The following is an 18,282-nucleotide window of genomic DNA, read 5'->3' on the forward strand; positions in this document are numbered from 1 at the left end:
AGAATGTGGACCATAGATCTATATTTGCTGAACTAGTTAGGTTCCAAAACACTCTTGCTATCTGAAAAGTGAGTCATAAAGTGATATAAGAAATGACAAATTTGCTTATTTGAATCAAAAATCAACTTTGGAATTCCATGGAATGTAATACATTTATCATCCACTAGGAAATATGAATTGCCAAATTCCTAGTCAAATATTTGCTTATGTAGGTCTCCTTTTAACAACAAAAGAGACACCTATATTAATGGATGCAGAAGAAGTTATTTTGGTTGCACAACCACTAAACCTTAAAGAAAATCGACATAAGAGAATTGTGAGAAGGGGGAAAATGAAGAAAAATTAAATAAATAAGAGCTCATTGTCATGATCGAGAAAAAATTTCTCTGCATCTTTAATATTTCGTGTCATCAACCTAATGTTTTATTTTAGTGAATCTTATCACTACGTGTTAATATCTAATCAGTTAGTGATACCACATTATTAACACAACCGGCGTAATTAAGATTTTCTCCATAACCAGACACTTGTCATTCGACAAAAAAGATAAGTCATTTTTCGTAATCTCATTAAGAGGAAGTGTTTCTTCTCTACCTTATAAGACTAGAACCCATCTTGTATTTGTCAAATGTGAGACGTGACACCATACAAATATACGACAATACTCTTGATTGCCTTACTTTATTATAAAATCAATATAATGTAATCTCTTATTTCTTTATAAGAACAGAATTTTGGCCACTTACTTACTAATAATATGAATTGTTAAAATTTGTCCAACATTTCAGAAAATAATATATATAAAAGATAGTTTTTGTTCTGGGGAAGGTAAGTTGAATGTATATATATAAAAGATAGTTGTTTGAAACAACCTTGAACATTTTTTTTTGTGCATTGGTCAATTCTTTCATTTTATTTAATTAGATTCTTACATGGGGTGATTATAATCTTAATGTTAAAGCAAATGTTTAAGTGGACCAAAGTTTTTCTTCCTCTAAATTTACAAGAAAAAGTTGCACATTCTTTTCCAATGCCTCCATATTTCCTCCATGTGCCTTCACTTCACTTTGCACAGAGAGTCATCAACTTGTTAAATTATTACACTGATTCACATTTGCAGCTTCTTCTTACTCTGCTTGTACTCATTCCCAGCTAACTTTTAGTATTGTTACCTAAAAATACATTGCATGGGAATGATAATAGTGCATCACAATTCACAATACATGACCATTATTTGTGTCATGTCGGATCGAGGACCTAGAGAATTGTACGAGGCCACGACCTTGAACAACAATAATATATAATAGAGATATTGAGTGGGGTATTTTTAAGATTATCATAAAATTTATTAGGAATTTTGTAAATAAAATTTATTGTCCTTTGACTTGTTAAAAAAAAAAAAAAATTAGTATAAGTATATTTAGCCCAATGTTTTAAAAAAGAAAAAATTAATAATAGCATTAGCCCCTCAATTTTAACCCATCCAAACAAGCTCAATATCTAAGCCATAATTTTAAAACAAAGGCCCAATCAAGCCAAATAAGCCCTAAACAATCACTAAGTCAAAGCACAGAGAACTCCTAAATTCTTAATCTTGCACAAATCAAAGAACTTATTCCTTCTCTTCCTTTAAAGTCTAACCCTCTTTCCTTTAAAATTTTTCAATTCTTTAATCTTTCGATCTCCAATTCCCCCTTGTTTAATATTAGCCCCCCATTAACAATTCCTGGATTCGCCCTTGTTTATAACTTTTTTTATTGGAACAAATTAACCCTCACTACTCTTTGCTTTGTTCTTTATCAGTGAAATTATATATATATATAAGGATAAAAATCTGTAAAGATGAAATTAAACCCATTGACTTTAATCTCCATCTCCCCATAATGTAATTTTGAGAGAGAAGCACAGACTTAGTAATTTGACATAATTAAAAAGATTGAACTTAGTTTCTTTCATTTCTTAAAAAGTACTGTAATAATTAAAAACACAATTACCGAAGCATTAAATTTCTTACTATTAATTTTCTATTTATTATCAACATTTTATTGGATTCCAACCTCATTAGCATTTTATTGTTAAATAATATGATTTATTATTCTAATTGGTAGCATGATAAACAGGATGACATGATTGGAAATGAGAAAGAACTTAATATATAGCAAAAGACATATTAATTAGAAATAATTAGATAATGGCAGTTTAAGTACTAATGATTATGCAATTGTTGTTTATTAATTTTTTAAAAATTTATTGACATGATGCTTATTCAAGGATATATACACAATATCTACAATACTTAAACTTGTTAAAATAGTATTATTTGCCTTAAGCATTATTTAACTAATATTAACATAAATATTATAACAATCATGCTTGCATATATTAATTATATCTTAGCTAGTGCCAAAATCTTTTATTTATTTATTGCAGATTCCATGATTTTACTTTGAATATTTTTTTTCATAATATGAATTAGCCGGCAAGCATGTATGCATCAATTATATCATCACCCTAGAATTAAATAACACCATTCCTTTCCCCCTAAATATTAGGGGCAATGGCCTTTTAATTTATCTATTATTCTTTTATTAAAAAACTTTAAAAAGATGATGGTAATTTAGATATTTCATAGCATTTTTATGTGCAAAAGCTAATAGGGAATGTCATCATTAAAAAAAAAAGAAAAAAGAAAAAAAAAAGAAGCTAATTTGTATACAGATGTGAATAAGGTAAACCTTAAGAGGTGTCACCATAATTTACCTAGAAGAAAACATTTGCTTTCAATAAACCTAATTATAACATAACATGTAACAACCTCCAAATTTTGTCTATCATCTATTACATTGCATTTTGGTTCCATCCGTGTGTATATATGGGTAAATTACACTAACCTCTCCCGAAATTTAGACAAATTACGCATAGATAGAACGTTTGACATTTATTACTTTGACATCCCCTAAGATTTGGTGCGTATGCTCAACGACATTGTATGTAGTTAATAAAAATTCAAAAAATGTCTAAGTTGCCCTTCTCTTATGTTAAAATACCTCAATAACCTTATATTTTGACATAAAATTACAAAAATACCATGAAATGCTTGCCGTTGAAATACAAAGTATCAATTTTCTATTATTAATTTTTACTAAAACAATTTTTTTATATTTTTTTTAAAGGTAAGGTAATATAATGTTCACAAGATGGAAAAAAAAAAAAAAAAAAAGAAGATAATATAGTCTTTTGGTTTGACATTTATTTTTAAATTAGATAAGAGTATTAAAGACATTTCACACTTTTAAGGAATGTTAAAGTAATAAAGGTCAAACGTTATAATTTATTCAAACTTTAGTTCGCAGTATCAATCACGGTCACGGTATTGGTCGTGGTCGCGATATAACGAATTTGGACAAAATTAATATAAATTGATCGATACGAGTTACGTATTGCACTTAAAAAAAAGTCGCATATTGACCAATACATCGCGTATCGGATTATATGACACCAATACATAGGTTTTGAAAACAAAATTTAAGAATAATTAACACCACCATTGACAGTTGAGCATGGAATGAGTCTCACCCTATTCAAACAGACCCCACTACGAACACAGAACTCTGTCAGTCGGTGGGTGGTAGGAGTGGTCACTTGTCCTGGCTGTCCTCCTGTTCCCCTCATTACTGATCTATATTAAATTAAGTTGTAATTAATTGTCCCTTGATCATCAAAGAAAATTAAGTGGAGTGGAAATAAAATTTCATTTTAAATTTATTTATTTTTTTCTACCAAGAGTAGAAAGAAGATTTCATACTTGTAATAATAGATAAAATGTAGGTTAAATCTTTATAAACGAAAAATTATTCATATTTAGAGCACTAATTTGACTGTTGTTTGATGATTTAGATGTTCCATAAATCAAACTCATGTTACAATGGACAAAGCTCATGTTTGTATGAATAATTTTCCACGTAAAATCAGTGATAGAACTTGATGAATAAATCACGAAATTAACAAGTTTGTGTTGATTAAATCAGTGATAGAAGTCGATGAATAAAAAACGAAATTAACAAGGTAAAAATAAGGTAAAGGTAAGCTAGAATTGAGGTTTCTTCGTAAATTTTGAAGGAGAAATAAATCTTTATTGTATTTGGATCTTATGATTTATAAATTATGCTATTCAACTTAATCTATATGTTAAATAGATTGTATCTTATTATACCTAAATCAACGGACCAATAATTAAACGATATTTAATCGAGGTCAAAAGTTCAAGTCTAGATGGAGGTACGTGTATCCGAGGACCGATTAAGAATATATATATATATATTCTTATTTCAACATGACAAGATACAACCCATAAACATAAACTAAACACAAAGGTCACATATACAGCCTTTAAACCTAAATTGTCACTTCAACTTTCAATTTATGCCAACCTAAAGCATGCAAATAAAATGAGTTGGATGCAATAAGTGGATCAACCATCCAAACATAACCGAGGTGAAAAATCCTAAATTCAAACCACATTTCAACCTAATCTCGAAAACATCAATTCAAACTTACTTTTTTTAATTTTAAAATGTTAGAGCTAAATTCAAATGGATCAAATTAGGTTGAAATTGATCAGATTAGTCTCAAATACTAATACTCCGTGCATTGTTAAATGTACTAATAAAAACAATATAGATTGGATTTGGACAGAGGTGAGGCTGTACTTTGGGGCATTTTACTGGGCTTAGAAGCAACCTACCAATTTAAGTGCTCAACTAGGGGAAATATATATATATATATGTATATATTATGCACAAACTATTTGATTTTTTTATTTTTTGAAGAGCAAAACCATTGATCCTAATAGTATCAAAATAATCAGAATCAAGATCATATGCATCGAAAGGCTGTGATTTTCTGACCAGTTTGACCCCTTAACCTCGGAGCTACCTGTTGATTTTCGTGTGCGACCCACAAAAAATTGGAAGAGAAGTGAGAGAGCAGATAGATATATATAGAGAGAGAAAGCTTGCATAGAGAGAGAGTGGAACTTGAACAAATAAAAGGGTCTATGGCGTGAGGAGTGAGATGGCTAAAGACGTTTAGAGAGAGAGAGAGAGAGTGTTAAACAACGATAAACACCAAGATCACATGGGAGAAGAGCCACCTCCACCGGTACAATGTCCCCCCACATTTCCTTCTCCTTATTAGGGTTTCTCTGATCAATTCACTGCTCATTTTTTCCCTCTCTCTCTCTCCCTACATTCTCTCTCTAGTCACCCACAGCTGCTGCTTCGATTCTATAACCTTTATCTGCCTGGAACTGAAGTGTGTCTTGTGGATCTTCGGTTTGGGGTTGTTTGATTAATCTGGGTGTTGTTTTTTTTCGAAATTGGGAGGTGGGTCTGTGGAGGAGAGAGATGGAGGAGAGTCGTTTGTGTCAGTGGAGCGTTGTTCGATCCATTCTAGCCATTCTTCAATGGTGGGGTTTTAATGTCACTGTTATCATCATGAACAAATGGATCTTTCAGGTCGGTTTTCTTATTGGATTATTATCAGCACCATATCTTTCTATATAAACACATATTTATGTGCATGTATATAATGTGAGATGGGTTTTTTTTGTTTTGCTTAATATGTTAAAATTGTCTAGTTATATTTTGATTTCTTCATATTAATTACATGTTTAGTTACCGTTGATCTTTTTAAACAATTGCCTAATTTTATCTCAACTTTTTAATGTGGGTATTTTGTTTTTTCAGATTTTTTTATATTATTTTTTTGGTTGTTTCAATTGATTCTTGATAGTATGCATGTGGTGACTTTGTTGGGAACTGTTTAAAGAAAATGAGAACTTATTCTTTGATTCAGAGTATGGTAGTATACATGTAGCTGTCGGCAGTGGTTAAATTTAATAAATTATTGTATGCCATGTTTTTAATTTTTAGGTAATGCTCACCCAGTGATACATTGAGTTTGGATGTTTGGGAATCTTATAAACAAAAGAGCTGCCAATGAGCCTCTCTGTCTCCCCCCTGTACACATGTACATAGGTATAGATAATATTATATAGTATGATTATTTGTCCCATGATTTTTGTGTTCATTTTCCAATTTTCAGTAATATGTTCTCATTCAGAACCTTAGCCACATTAATGTGTAGCTCATCTTGTTTGGTGAGCAAGAATCACAGAAAAGCTATTGATGATGTTCTGTGTTACCCATGTCAACATAACATGACATGGACATTGGAATGGAGTGCGTGTGACAACATAACCAAATCGCACAGCCAGATCCTCGACAAGATAATCAAAGAAGAAGAAACTTTTAAATTTGATAACAAAAAAGGTTTTCCTATTTCTAAGATAGATGAAAAATTCCCCATTTGTCACATATTTTTTAATTTATATTATAATTGACTATATGTATATATATTTTTTTTTATAAAGAGAAAGAAGCATCATGCACTACAATATTATGTATCGTTATGTATTTTTGGTACACACATAACAATTTTATGATATACATGCATTCCCAAGCCCAACTTTTTGGACACATTCCAAGCCAAGTCTCTGGATCCTAATATGTGGAATGCGGAAGGTCTGACTCGTGTCTTGATCATCCACACACGATACATGTATCTGAGTCCATGTAAGATGTTGTTTTATCCTGGGCCATATCAGTTGCTTGTAACTTGTGATATTGTACCAGATCCAATTGCTGCTAGTTTAATTATTAATAGTCATTCCAGCCTTTTCTTTTTCTTTATAGATTGGACAAAGGAGGATGTTAGCTGCTAAGATGGCATGGAGGTCCATATTTGATGCAGTTTAGATGGGACAGTTAGTAAGATTTGATTGGTTATCGAGCCTTGGTCTTTATTCAATTTCAACACCTTTTGTGGTCCAGACTTTGATCATTCTAGTTCCACAATAAATTGGTGAATCTAACATGTAATATTTGAACAAAAGCATGTAATTTAAACTAGAAAATGGTTTGATTGTGACAATAGTGATTGAATGCATGTCTAGTAGTTTATCTAAAATGAGCACCTGTTTGTTCCGTACTGTTATTTTCCATTTGAGTGACCGAAATGCCTAGTATAAAGAGTGATTACCGGTACTTTTTAGTTTTTATCCTTATAGCTTGTTCCTTTTCACCTTGAAATCATTGGTGGGAAGCCCCACCGGAATTGCCATGGTTGCTTTACTGGCCCTGGTTTACAGTTTAGGATAGCGTGGGATTGAGTTCCAATAATCACACTGGGCATATTGCATTGATGTTTGGGACGTTTTACATTCACCTTCTCTAGAAAAGTTTCTCTCTTTTAATTTGAAGGTAATTAATTTTTTTTTACTGGATATGCGAGGGTTGTACAACAACTGGAGGTTAGTAAAAGAGGATACCATTCCATATCATTAGGAGATCACTTGAGCCATTGGAGCTTTAAGGATTTAAAAAAAATAATAATAATAAGCACTGGAGATTTTAAGATAATAATTCATACTTTCTAATTCCTTTCACAATCATTTGATAATTTAAAAACTATATGCTCTATCAAGCAATTAGGGCATGAATTAATCATAAATCTTAAATGCATAAAAAGTAAATATTTAGAATATTTGTAACTAATGTTTTTGTTTTTTTGTTTTTCCCTAATCCTTTGGGCCTGTAAGCTGTCGTTGCCTGCCTAAGCAAAGAAAGGAAGAAGCCTAAGACGTAGAGAGCAATGAGACCTGAAACATAACTGGCTATTATCATATATGCCACTATAGGGGTGGACCCAGAAACTCACTTGGGGGATCGATTAGTACCATGTAATTAAAATTTAAAATAATCTGAAATTCATTGTAATATATTTTTCATTATTGAGTTACATGCTCTCTCTCTCTCTATATATATATATATATATATATATTAGCTACCATCTACTCCAAAAGCTTAAGCTATTAGAGAGGGTGTAACTTAAATATATAAATCCTTCAACACGCCCCCTCACGTGTGGCCTTCTTTTGGTCCAACACGTGTTTTCAATTTTTTAATTAGGGTGACGGTGAGGTTTGAACTCTAGACCTTTGGCTCTGATACCATGTTAACTACCATCTACTCCAAAAGCTTAAGCTATTAGAAAGGGTGTAACTTAAATATATAAATCCTTCAACAATATATATATATATATATATATATATATATATATATATATATATATAAATTTGTATTTATTTATATATATATGATCCGAATGAATTTCATATGTGGTATTGGACTTTATCTCTTTTCATCAATTTTGGGCTTTCTTAAGCAAGGCTAACTAAAGTTGAATTTCTGTAATTGAATACTGTCAATTTGTTTCAAACCCTTGTATGCAGTTTGTGGTCCTTATGTTTTGTAAGTGCTACCTCCAAGAGATGCGGATTGAAGTATACCGTGGATCGTTGTGGATACCATAGTGTTAAACAAATTGTTTTGGTCATAAATATCATGTCTCTGTTATCTAACCACAAAATTTATTCTAGAATAGTTTATCTTTTGGTTTTTGATAAGTGATTATAGAATAGTTTATCAGTGGTAAAGAATCCTATTTTTAGCAACTGCTAGCCATGTAAGATGCAATTTAAATATTCTTCAATTTAACTTTATATGCACGTAAATTACTGGTAATAGTTAGTCTTGGTGCCTTGAATGGTAGGGATGGTGCTTGTGATGGAATTAGTACGCTTCTTGTCCATAATATTGTAGATCTGCTTTACACCATATATTTATATTCCAGCTTTTGGTTTATCAGTCCATCATATATTTCTATATTTACTTTCATCATTTGTCTCTTGATTTACTATCTTTGTTTGAAAGTAGTGATAAATTAATCTTCGGTGAATTATTATCATCATGGCTTATGGTTGTCTGGAACAATTTTTTTTTACAGAAACTGGACTTTAAGTTTCCTTTATCAGTATCATGCATTCACTTCATATGTTCGGCCATTGGTGCATATCTGGTGATTAAGGTCCTGAAGCTTAAGCCACTTATTGTGGTTGATCCTGAAGATCGCTGGAGAAGGATATTTCCCATGTCATTTGTGTTCTGTGTCAACATTGTCTTGGGGAACGTGAGCTTACGTTACATTCCAGTTTCTTTTATGCAAACCATAAAGTCGTTTACCCCTGCAACAACAGGTTAGGTTATGGTTATGGTTAGTGGTATATGATTTCTTCTTTTTCTGTTCTATATACACATTACCTTATTTTGTCAGTTGATTTTGATGCATTTTTAAACAGTTTTCTTGCAGTGGCTAGTTTGGAGAAAATATTTTGACTGGAAAATTTGGGCTTCCCTTGTACCCATTGTTGGAGGAATTCTTCTCACTTCCATTACAGAGCTTAGTTTTAACATGTTCGGATTTTGTGCTGCCTTATTTGGTTGTCTGGCGACTTCTACAAAGACTATCCTTGCAGAGTCTCTGCTGCATGGCTATAAGTTTGATAGGTATTGCCTTCCTCTTCTCTTAACAAAAATATAAAATACAAAATTAATATAATATTATAAAATATAGCACAAGAAAGGAAAGAAATTTCTCAAATTGGTATTTTCCTTTTGCTTTGATAAAGTTCGATTCAGATCTGCCATAGGCCAATTGTTGTCAAGCATTGGAAGTTTACTGGTTAGGGAAATAGTATGTTGCAAGTTTGCGTGTCTGATCCATTTATATAACAGTGACCTAATGAAACTCAGGTTGAGCTACATATATGTTTTATCCAGTTTTACAGTTCATTATAGACTGCTAAACTTTATTTCCATATTTGTATTTATCTTATATCAATCTTACTTGTCAATCTAGAGATTGGATTTGTTAACTAAAAGCCATCGAGTCTATAAGGTTTTGACTTTCCTCCAGTTCTCTCTTGAAAAATGTATATGGTTTCTGGTTTGCTATTTTTCAAGAGGCTTAGAAAGTTAGAATTGTCCTTGAGTGTTCTACCGTTATTAGTGACATTGAAATTTTTGGTTCTCTTTGTGTCAGAGATATTGCAGCTATCCTGTTAAAGGAAATTACTTTTTACATAATTGAGGTGCCTTTTGGATGTTTACTTCTGCTCTTTTATCAGGACACTAAGCTTGATGTGTTGGGTTTTCATTGAGATTATATTTGATAATATCTACTAGGATGCTCAACTTGAAGTTGAAAGCTCTGGAGTTTGGAAAAGCTTTTAATTAAGTGAGCTGCTCTGTTTCCTCCAGTTCTTTCTGAAAAATGTAGACTGATTTACTGGAAAAGAAAAATATAGACTGTTTCTGAGGTTATTTGCTTTTGTAGAGGCTTAGAATTGTCCTTTAAATGTTTTACCCTTATTTTTTATTGATAGTACACTTAATGAGGCAGAGATGTTGAACCTACCTTGTTAAACTAGGATTGCTTTTTGCATGATGAAGGTGCCTTTTGGCTGTTTATTTCTGCTGTTATCAGTTGCTTTTTATAAATTTTATTACAAAATTCAAATCACTAGATTTTACAAATTAGAGCATGATATTTTGAGTCCATTGGTCTTCCAAACTAGTAATTTATAAGTTCAACTCATGTGACTAGAAAGCTGGGGTTGGTAGTAAAGGTATGGGTGCAGATCACTTGTGTTCTCTGTAGTCGTGAAAATTTAGCAGGTGAATTAGGCTGTTTCAGGGATTAGATCACTTGTGTTCTTTGGTAGTTATCTTATTTTAGTGATTAGGTTCTTATTCTTATTCATTTATTTATTTTTAATTATTAGTGATTGTGCCAAATAGAGTATTTTTTAGGATTCATTATGTTTTTGGAATTTCTTTACAAGTTTATGTAAATGTGCTCATAGCAGATTTACGCAGACATTAATCATATTTCAGTTTTCTCTCCAACTTGTGATTGCCAATTTCTTAACATAATTATCAATTTACCTTGTGCCTCGTCAATAATGCTCAACAATTCACTCACGAAAGTTTTATATTTATGTTACAAACAAATGAAGCATATTTACAATTTAACATGTCACTGATAGAAAATAATATATAAAACATGTATAAAAATTAAGAAGAGTTGGATAAAATCCCTAAATCACAGAAACACTAGAATAAAATTTGATGTTATGCTTACAATAATATATATGTTTGTGTGTATGAAACCCAATGGCAGGGGTTCAAATATATTTACAGAAATAATGTATATGTATATAAATCAGTGTTGATAGGTATATATATGTGTGTGTATATAGATATATATATATATATATACGCATATATATGGAGAGAGAGAGAGAGTGGGGTGGATATATATATAGAGAGAGAGAGAGAGAGAATGAGTTTGATATTTTTGGGTTTAGGCAAAGTAAAAGGTGGGGATTAGATCTATAATTTTGTAAATCAGGGGGCATTTTGTAAATGTCCACAAAAAATTATATAAATAAGCAAAAAAAAATTCACCAGGGGCAGCTGCATGATGTAAGCCGTCAATTTTTTCACTCATTCTCCCTGGTTGGATCTCTCTCTCTCTCTCTCTCTCTCTCTCTATTAGTTCCATTGAAATTAAGTATTTAGGAAAATTTTCAAAACATTTGGGAAAAGTTGTCAATCCAGTAAATATTGTGGATTGCATTCTCAGTGCAAGGTACCGGATTTTCTGAATGGATGTACCAGAAGTTGTGTACATAGGTTTTCCTGGATATAGGGCCACTGATAAAAAATTAAAAAAAAATAAAACCAAGCAAGTAAAATGAAATATCTTAGATCTGGACTGAGTTTTTTCTTTCAAACCCAACAGTGTTTTGAAGATTTGAGGGAAAGGATAGAATTGAGTTGGGGGAGAAGAGAGGAAGAGAGTGTAAATGGCAGTTGTTCCAAACCATAAAATATTAGTTTGATGTGTGTTAGTGTTTTGGTGCATAAAAATTATTTACATGTGCATAACATATTCTATATTAACATGCATGCAATTGGTATTAATTGAGAAACTACATAGAATTTATGAGAGAGCAATTTTATTGTGAAAGCTGTTTGGTTGCTTTCACAGCAATGCCTAATGACTTGGTGGACCTATACGTTTAAAAAGTTGTGAAAGCAACCAAATTGCTTTGACAATAACGTTATTCTTCATAATAGGCAAAGGTTTACCAGCAACTTGCACTGTTATATGGGATAATATAATGATGGAAAGTTTCTATTTGTGGCAAGAATGCTAAAAAAGAAATCTGGCGTAAAGGGTCGTAGTGAAAATTATAAGAATAAAACCAGTGGAAACATTCCTATGTCAAAGAGTTACCTTCATTTTCCATTTGGTAGCGCTCTGAATAAACTTTTTTTCTGATTGTACCTGTGATGATGCATTTATCTACTACATATTTGTGCATGTTTTAGAATCTCTGGACGTAATGCTTCATTTGATTGCTGAGAAGTTGTAAGATTAGGGAGGTAACTTGGGAACTTGTAAGAGCCTGATATAATCCCAGATAACTTGGGAACTTTCATACATGACTACACCTGTGGTAATGCATGTACTTATGAGTAGATATCAAATGTTTTGATGGTGCACTGGATCTGATGCTTCTTGAACAGTTACTGCGGGATTATAAAAATAACTTGTATTATAGTAACAGCTTATTCTGTCTCAGCCTATTAGATGATTCCAGTTGTCTCTTTCTTTTCTGTAACTTTCTTAACAACAATGGCAAACATATGGGAATTTGTGTGCTCCTCAAGCTCGGCAATTTATGCACATATTCAGTTTATTGAAGATAATTATGGGTCATTCTTTGCTGATGCTTGATTAGTTTTTGCTTATTCAGCTCAATATGGAGCTAAATGAGTATCAATTTTATTCTACCTTTTTTTTTTCAATTAGTTTTAGTGCCCCTGAAGTGTCTCTTTTTTTCTGTACCAATCCATTGCTATACGATTAGTCTTGATCTTGTGATTTTCTTTTATGTACTCTTTTAGCATAAACACGGTGTACTACATGGCACCTTTTGCAACTATGATCTTGGCCGGCCCTGCACTGCTGCTTGAAGGATCTGGGGTTTTGCTGTGGTTTCATTCACAGCAATCCCTCGTCTCTCCCCTCACTATTATTTTCGGCTCTGGGGTGTTGGCTTTCTGCCTCAACTTCTCTATCTTTTACGTGATTCACTCCACGACTGCAGTCACATTTAACGTTGCTGGTAATCTTAAGGTGAGATCAATTTAGGCAGTATAATTTGTCGAAACCCAAGTATGCTATTTTCTTCATGATCATTATTATCATCACCATCTTACTTCGAAACTCTTCTTATGATTCCTGTACGCAGGTTGCAGTTGCTGTTACATGTTCATGGCTTATATTCAGAAATCCAATATCAGCTATGAATGCCATTGGATGTACTGTGACACTCGTGGGATGTACATTCTATGGGTACGTGAGGCATCTGCTATCCCAACAGCCCCCGGGAACTCCTCGTACGCCCCGGACTCCCCGGAACCTGAAGGAATTGATTCCTCTTGTAAGCGAGAAGTTAGATAATAAGGTTTGATTAAGTAGTTATGCATGAGGTGCTTGGCGGTTGGGAAATGGTAATAGGTAACAGTTACACTTGTTGTGTGAACTTGCATTTTATGGACTTTAAAAGAAATATAAAAATGTCCATTCATTTTCTCTCCACTCAAAAGCTATCAGGTTCTTATTGATCTTCTTCAATGGGGTTGATATGTTTCCAGCCTCACATCAGCCTTTGAAAGTTTGAATAGAGGTGGTTGGAAGGAAGAGAAAGTAAAAGGGGAGAAAGGTAGGTCTATAAATGAGGAGTATCTATGGAGGGGATGGATGGAAAGGATAAGATATAATTATTACCCATTTTATCCTTATTTTTTTATAAAGGTTGAAATATTATTTTCCCTTTCCTACTTATGTAATGGTAGTAAAACATTAATTGTTTTTTTCTTTCTACTGCATTTAAGGGTTAATTACTTCCTATCCTAGTATCCTAGTGAAGCCAGAGTGATGGGGAGTTTCTTTCTACTGCATTTAAGGATTAATTATTTCCTATCCTAGTATCCCAATGAAGCCAGAGTGATGGGGAGTTTGTTTCTACTGCATTTAAGAGTTAATTACTTCCTATCCTAGTATCCCAATGAAGCCAGAGTGATGGGGAATTGTTGCATGAGTGTTCTAAATGACATGGGATGAAATGGCACAAGAGATAATAAAAATGTTCTAATTTCATATTCAAGGCGCCAATTCGGTGCTACCAAACCAAACGTAAAAGTATCAATACTTCTTAAAATGATGAATTTAAACACAATTTGTGAGTTGCTTACTTGTTTCTTTCAGGAAATGACTTGAATCTTATGGATAAGGAGACTACTACTCTATTCAAGCATTGGTCCACTGATCACGCGATGACTTTATTCTCAAATTGATTTTCATGATGTTTAAGGAAGAACCTATAATATAAGTTATAACAATAGTCAATTCAACTTGTCACAGACAAATGAAGGTTGAGAGAGAGAGAGAGAGAGGGAGAGAGAGAGAGAGAGAGAGAGAGAGAGGGGAATGCTTTTCATTACATTGCTAACAATAGATCTAGTTAGTAGTTAAAGATAGTGAAAATACACACACTAGTATTAGACTTTCTACACACTATAATTTATTTTCTCATGAACTAGGCCAAGAGCCAAAAGTTCTTCTGCCATCTGGTGCTGATAAGGTAACCACCAATGCCTTGGCTCTGCTTCCTCACTCCTATTGTTAAGCACTCCACATTGTTGATGCACTGCTCCACAAACTCCTCTGAGCTGCTGGTCCCACACAGGCTGTATCACAAAGTATCGGACAAAAATGGTCAATCAATTCATCAAGATCACAGAGTTTGAAATCAAGGGTTGAAATTGCATGACAGGGAGAGAATTTAAGATGGACCCACCAGTTGATGATTAGAGAAGGCTTCTTCTGACCCAAAACCAGTACAGATACCTCTAGCTTCTTCACCTGGCTCATCACTGTGGCTAGCTTTGGTCCTTGTATTACTAGTGCTTCCACTTCCACCTGAATATCACCACATCAAGTAAATACAGTGAAACAGAAGACTGAAAAGACTATATGAACAATACAAACAATTTACTCTCCCTCTCTGGTCTCTGACTCCGTACACAGAGACATAACATCTATCACACACAAACACAAAATAGCAAGACGAAAATAAAGTAAAAGGATCTGAAAAATCCCTATTCCCTCTGGAAAAGAAAAGAAAAAGATGAAAACAAAAACTGCCACGCATGTAAATTGTTCCTTCCTTTTCTCCCAAAAAAAGAAAAGAAAAACAAAAAGAGGGGAAAGAGGAGGCAAAAAAATAAGAGAACTGTAGCAGCAGCTCCATCCCTCAGAGGCCACTGAAAAGGTGAGGGGGAGAAGGATCAAATGGATCTACATTCTCTCTCTCTCTCTCTCTCTCTCTCTCTCACACACACACACACACATTATCATAGAGAATGGAAAAATAAACAAATGGAGAAAATGAAGAACACCCATTTGAGCTCACACACACACACACTATCATAGAGAAGGGAAAAATAAACAAATGGAGAAAATGAAGAACACCCATTTGAGCTCTACAATCTCTTTGTCTCTCTGTCTCACACACACTGAACCCATTTGAGCTCTCTCACACACAGAATCATAGAGAACGGAAAAAATAGACAAATGGAGAAAATGGAGAATACCCAATACCCATTGCAGCATTTCTATATTTGATCTATGGATCTCCACACCTAAAGCTAAATAATATAAACACACACACACAGCACAGGACTAACATACCTCAGGCTTACAAGCCTTGCAAAGGGATCCAAGAGAGTTGGCAAGGTAAGGAGTGGAAGAGGAAGAGGAGTCAGATGTCCTCTCAGAGGCCTTGTGTGGAGGGATGATGTGAAGCAGAGTGAGCAAATCACCCTTGTTGGTGACATGTGTGAGAGCCCAAATCATTGCATGCTTGGAATGTGAGGATTCATCCACCACCACCATCACTCTCTTCCTCATCACCAACCCACCATTCTCATTCGATCCGTACATGTTAAGCCCTTCCATTTGCTTCAGACCGCCACCGCCGCCGCCGCCGCCACCGTACCTGCTGTTTCCACCAACCCATCTCTTGGATGTTGATTTCCAACCATCTCTTCCACTCAGCTGTCTCAGAAATGACTCTGAACTCGGCATTTTCGAAACCCCTCTTTTGGAACCTCCTTCAATCCCAATATGTGTTCTAGAGAGAGAGAGTGAGAGTAGCTATGCTGTTATTGTGCGAACTGTGGAGAAGAAAATCTGGGGAGAGAAAGAGAGAGAAGAGGAAGGGGGTGGGTGAGAGCTTTATGAACTGTGAAAGAAGAAAATCTGGAGAGAGAGAGAGAGAGAGAGAGAGAGAGAGGGAGGAGGGGGGCTGTGGCTCAATGGGGTAGTGGCGTTATTATAGCGAGAGAAACAGCTGTGGGTACTGGGTGGAAACTAGAAAGAGAGAACAACTAGTGTGTGTGTGTGAGAGAGAGAGAGAGAGAGACTCTGTACCCGTGTATGAGAGAGTGCGTGTGACCAAAATCACCCTTCTGTAACTTTCTTTTATGAAATTTTACCACATCACTACAATAGTGAAATTTCACATAATTTTACTTGTCTGTAAAAATAGTAAAATAAATCACTTAGAATTTAAAAAATAGTGAAGTTTATATATGATATTGAATTCCATAAGAATTATGAAATTCATCGTATAAATTCTTAAAATTCACAAATAGTGAAGTTTATGGTGGGATAAAAAAAAAAGGAAACAAAATAAACTTACCATTCGGAATTTGTTGTCACTGATGTGTCAAACATTGATTAAGACACTTTAAAATGTGATGTAGTGTATTTTATTTATTTTTTAAAAGTAAATATTTTATTTATTGTTGACAATTAGTCTTTATTGGACTCTGTTCAATGAAATCGTTACGGATGAACCGATCAAGCATTATAGTAGTACTTAAAAATAAATCAATGCGGTAAAGTTGCACGGTAGAAACCTTATGAAGAAAAAGTGAGTGCAATCAAAATCATCTGTAGTGACATCTTTTATGGAATTATACCACATTTAATGGTGAAATTTCAATAATAAAAATGGTAAAATCAATTATTTAAAAATTTTAAAATAGTGAAATTTATGATATTGGAATCCATAAAAATATGATAAAATTAAATTTAAAATGGTGAAGTTTTTGGTGATGAAAAAAACCCAAAGTAAATGGGGGTCATTTGGGCCTATCCAGAGTGAGTTATTATAACAAGGGAAGCATGTCTCACATTGTATTCAGATGCGAGAGTGATCGGATATGTATAAGTTCGGTGTTAGTTTTACTTAATAACTTAAGTTTTTGGGTCGAATCACAAAATACTTATCCGTTACCGTTCGTATCAAAGTCAAATTCGTTGTTACGCCAAGCGTCCGGGTAGACAGGGTGACCCGAGCCGTAACAAAGGCATTGCGAGTTTGAAAAGGGAAGTTTGTCTCACATTAAATGAGAGGGTAATTAAATATATGGATTAAGTGTTAGTCTCACTTAATAATTTAAAATTTTTGATCGAATCGTGAGACAGTAACCCGTTACAATTATTATGGCCAGAGAAACAGCTGGGAAAGAGAGAAAGTACTAGTGTGTGTGTGTGTGTGAGAGAGAGAGAGAGAGAGAGAGAGGGAGAATTTATGGAAGAGGTGATGGGCTTGGAGCCTGATGATGCAAAGCCATGATTTTATTATCTTTTGTGACAGGGTAAAGTCACGGGAATCACTGGCTGGTTGTGGCTTTACGATGGAGATAAATGCAGATTGTATATATAAACAAATCATCATCACTCTGTTTTTACTCTCCCCTTCTTCTGATGATGAAAGTGCGGATTCTTTGTACCATCTTTTGCATCATATCAGATTCTTTTGTACATTTTTAAATAATTTCTCGTGATCTATCATGAATTATGTTGTTTGGCTATACAATTATATTATATACACGCATATTATTTACTTACATATTTTGCAAATTGATCACCCAGATCAGATCTTATTCTTGTGAAGTATTGCTTTCATGTTTAAAGAGCGAGCGTACTTTCGCTGTCTCGCACGTGTTTTTTTTCAAATTCTTATTATTTATAATTTAATTATGTCATTCTCAGACTCTTGTTCTCAAATTTACTTTCATTATCGCTTTTTGTTACTTAGATCAAAACCCTAAACCTTTTATACAGAGCATATTGTTTAAGTGTTTCCATTGGTGTTTAGTATTTAACTATATA

General features: G+C 33.5%; 2 protein-coding genes across 2 annotated transcripts; one reads left to right on the forward strand and one right to left on the reverse strand.

The window, feature by feature from the left end:
* The first annotated feature begins 4,843 nt into the window (after positions 1–4,843).
* Positions 4,844–13,945, forward strand: LOC132273728 (UDP-galactose transporter 1-like). The gene is made up of 5 exons (XM_059774775.1): positions 4,844–5,516; positions 8,908–9,157; positions 9,260–9,467; positions 12,939–13,170; positions 13,286–13,945. Exons 1-5 carry the CDS (start codon positions 5,406–5,408, stop codon positions 13,505–13,507), a joined length of 1,023 nt encoding a protein of 340 aa, XP_059630758.1. The 5' UTR covers positions 4,844–5,405; the 3' UTR covers positions 13,508–13,945.
* A 572-nt stretch (positions 13,946–14,517) lies between these two features.
* Positions 14,518–16,483, reverse strand: LOC132273729 (uncharacterized). The gene is made up of 3 exons (XM_059774776.1): positions 15,790–16,483; positions 14,897–15,018; positions 14,518–14,786 (listed from the first exon to the last, which is right to left on the reverse strand). The coding sequence occupies exons 1-3, from the start codon at positions 16,183–16,185 to the stop codon at positions 14,636–14,638; spliced, it is 669 nt and encodes a 222-aa protein (XP_059630759.1). The 5' UTR covers positions 16,186–16,483; the 3' UTR covers positions 14,518–14,635.
* Between the last annotated feature and the right edge of the window lie 1,799 nt (positions 16,484–18,282).

Source organism: Cornus florida, unplaced genomic scaffold, assembly GCF_030987335.1.
Source record: "Cornus florida cultivar Cherokee Brave unplaced genomic scaffold, ASM3098733v1 CherokeeBrave_3.0.0_Hap2_Chr09, whole genome shotgun sequence".
NCBI classification, from domain to species: domain Eukaryota; kingdom Viridiplantae; phylum Streptophyta; class Magnoliopsida; order Cornales; family Cornaceae; genus Cornus; species Cornus florida.

Excerpts from the sequence above, each read along its gene's own strand:
- LOC132273728 (XM_059774775.1), top strand. The coding sequence starts at position 5,406 with ATGGAGGAGAGTCGTTTGTGTCAGTGGAGCGTTGTTCGATCCATTCTA. Across the intron at positions 9,158-9,259 it reads GTTTACCCCTGCAACAACAG|TTTTCTTGCAGTGGCTAGTT; the intron begins GTTAGGTTATGG and ends ATTTTTAAACAG. Across the intron at positions 13,171-13,285 it reads ACGTTGCTGGTAATCTTAAG|GTTGCAGTTGCTGTTACATG; the intron begins GTGAGATCAATT and ends TCCTGTACGCAG.
- LOC132273729 (XM_059774776.1), bottom strand. The coding sequence starts at position 16,185 with ATGCCGAGTTCAGAGTCATTTCTGAGACAGCTGAGTGGAAGAGATGGT. Across the intron at positions 15,019-15,789 it reads GCAAGGCTTGTAAGCCTGAG|GTGGAAGTGGAAGCACTAGT; the intron begins GTATGTTAGTCC and ends GGTGATATTCAG. Across the intron at positions 14,787-14,896 it reads CCTTCTCTAATCATCAACTG|CCTGTGTGGGACCAGCAGCT; the intron begins GTGGGTCCATCT and ends TTTGTGATACAG.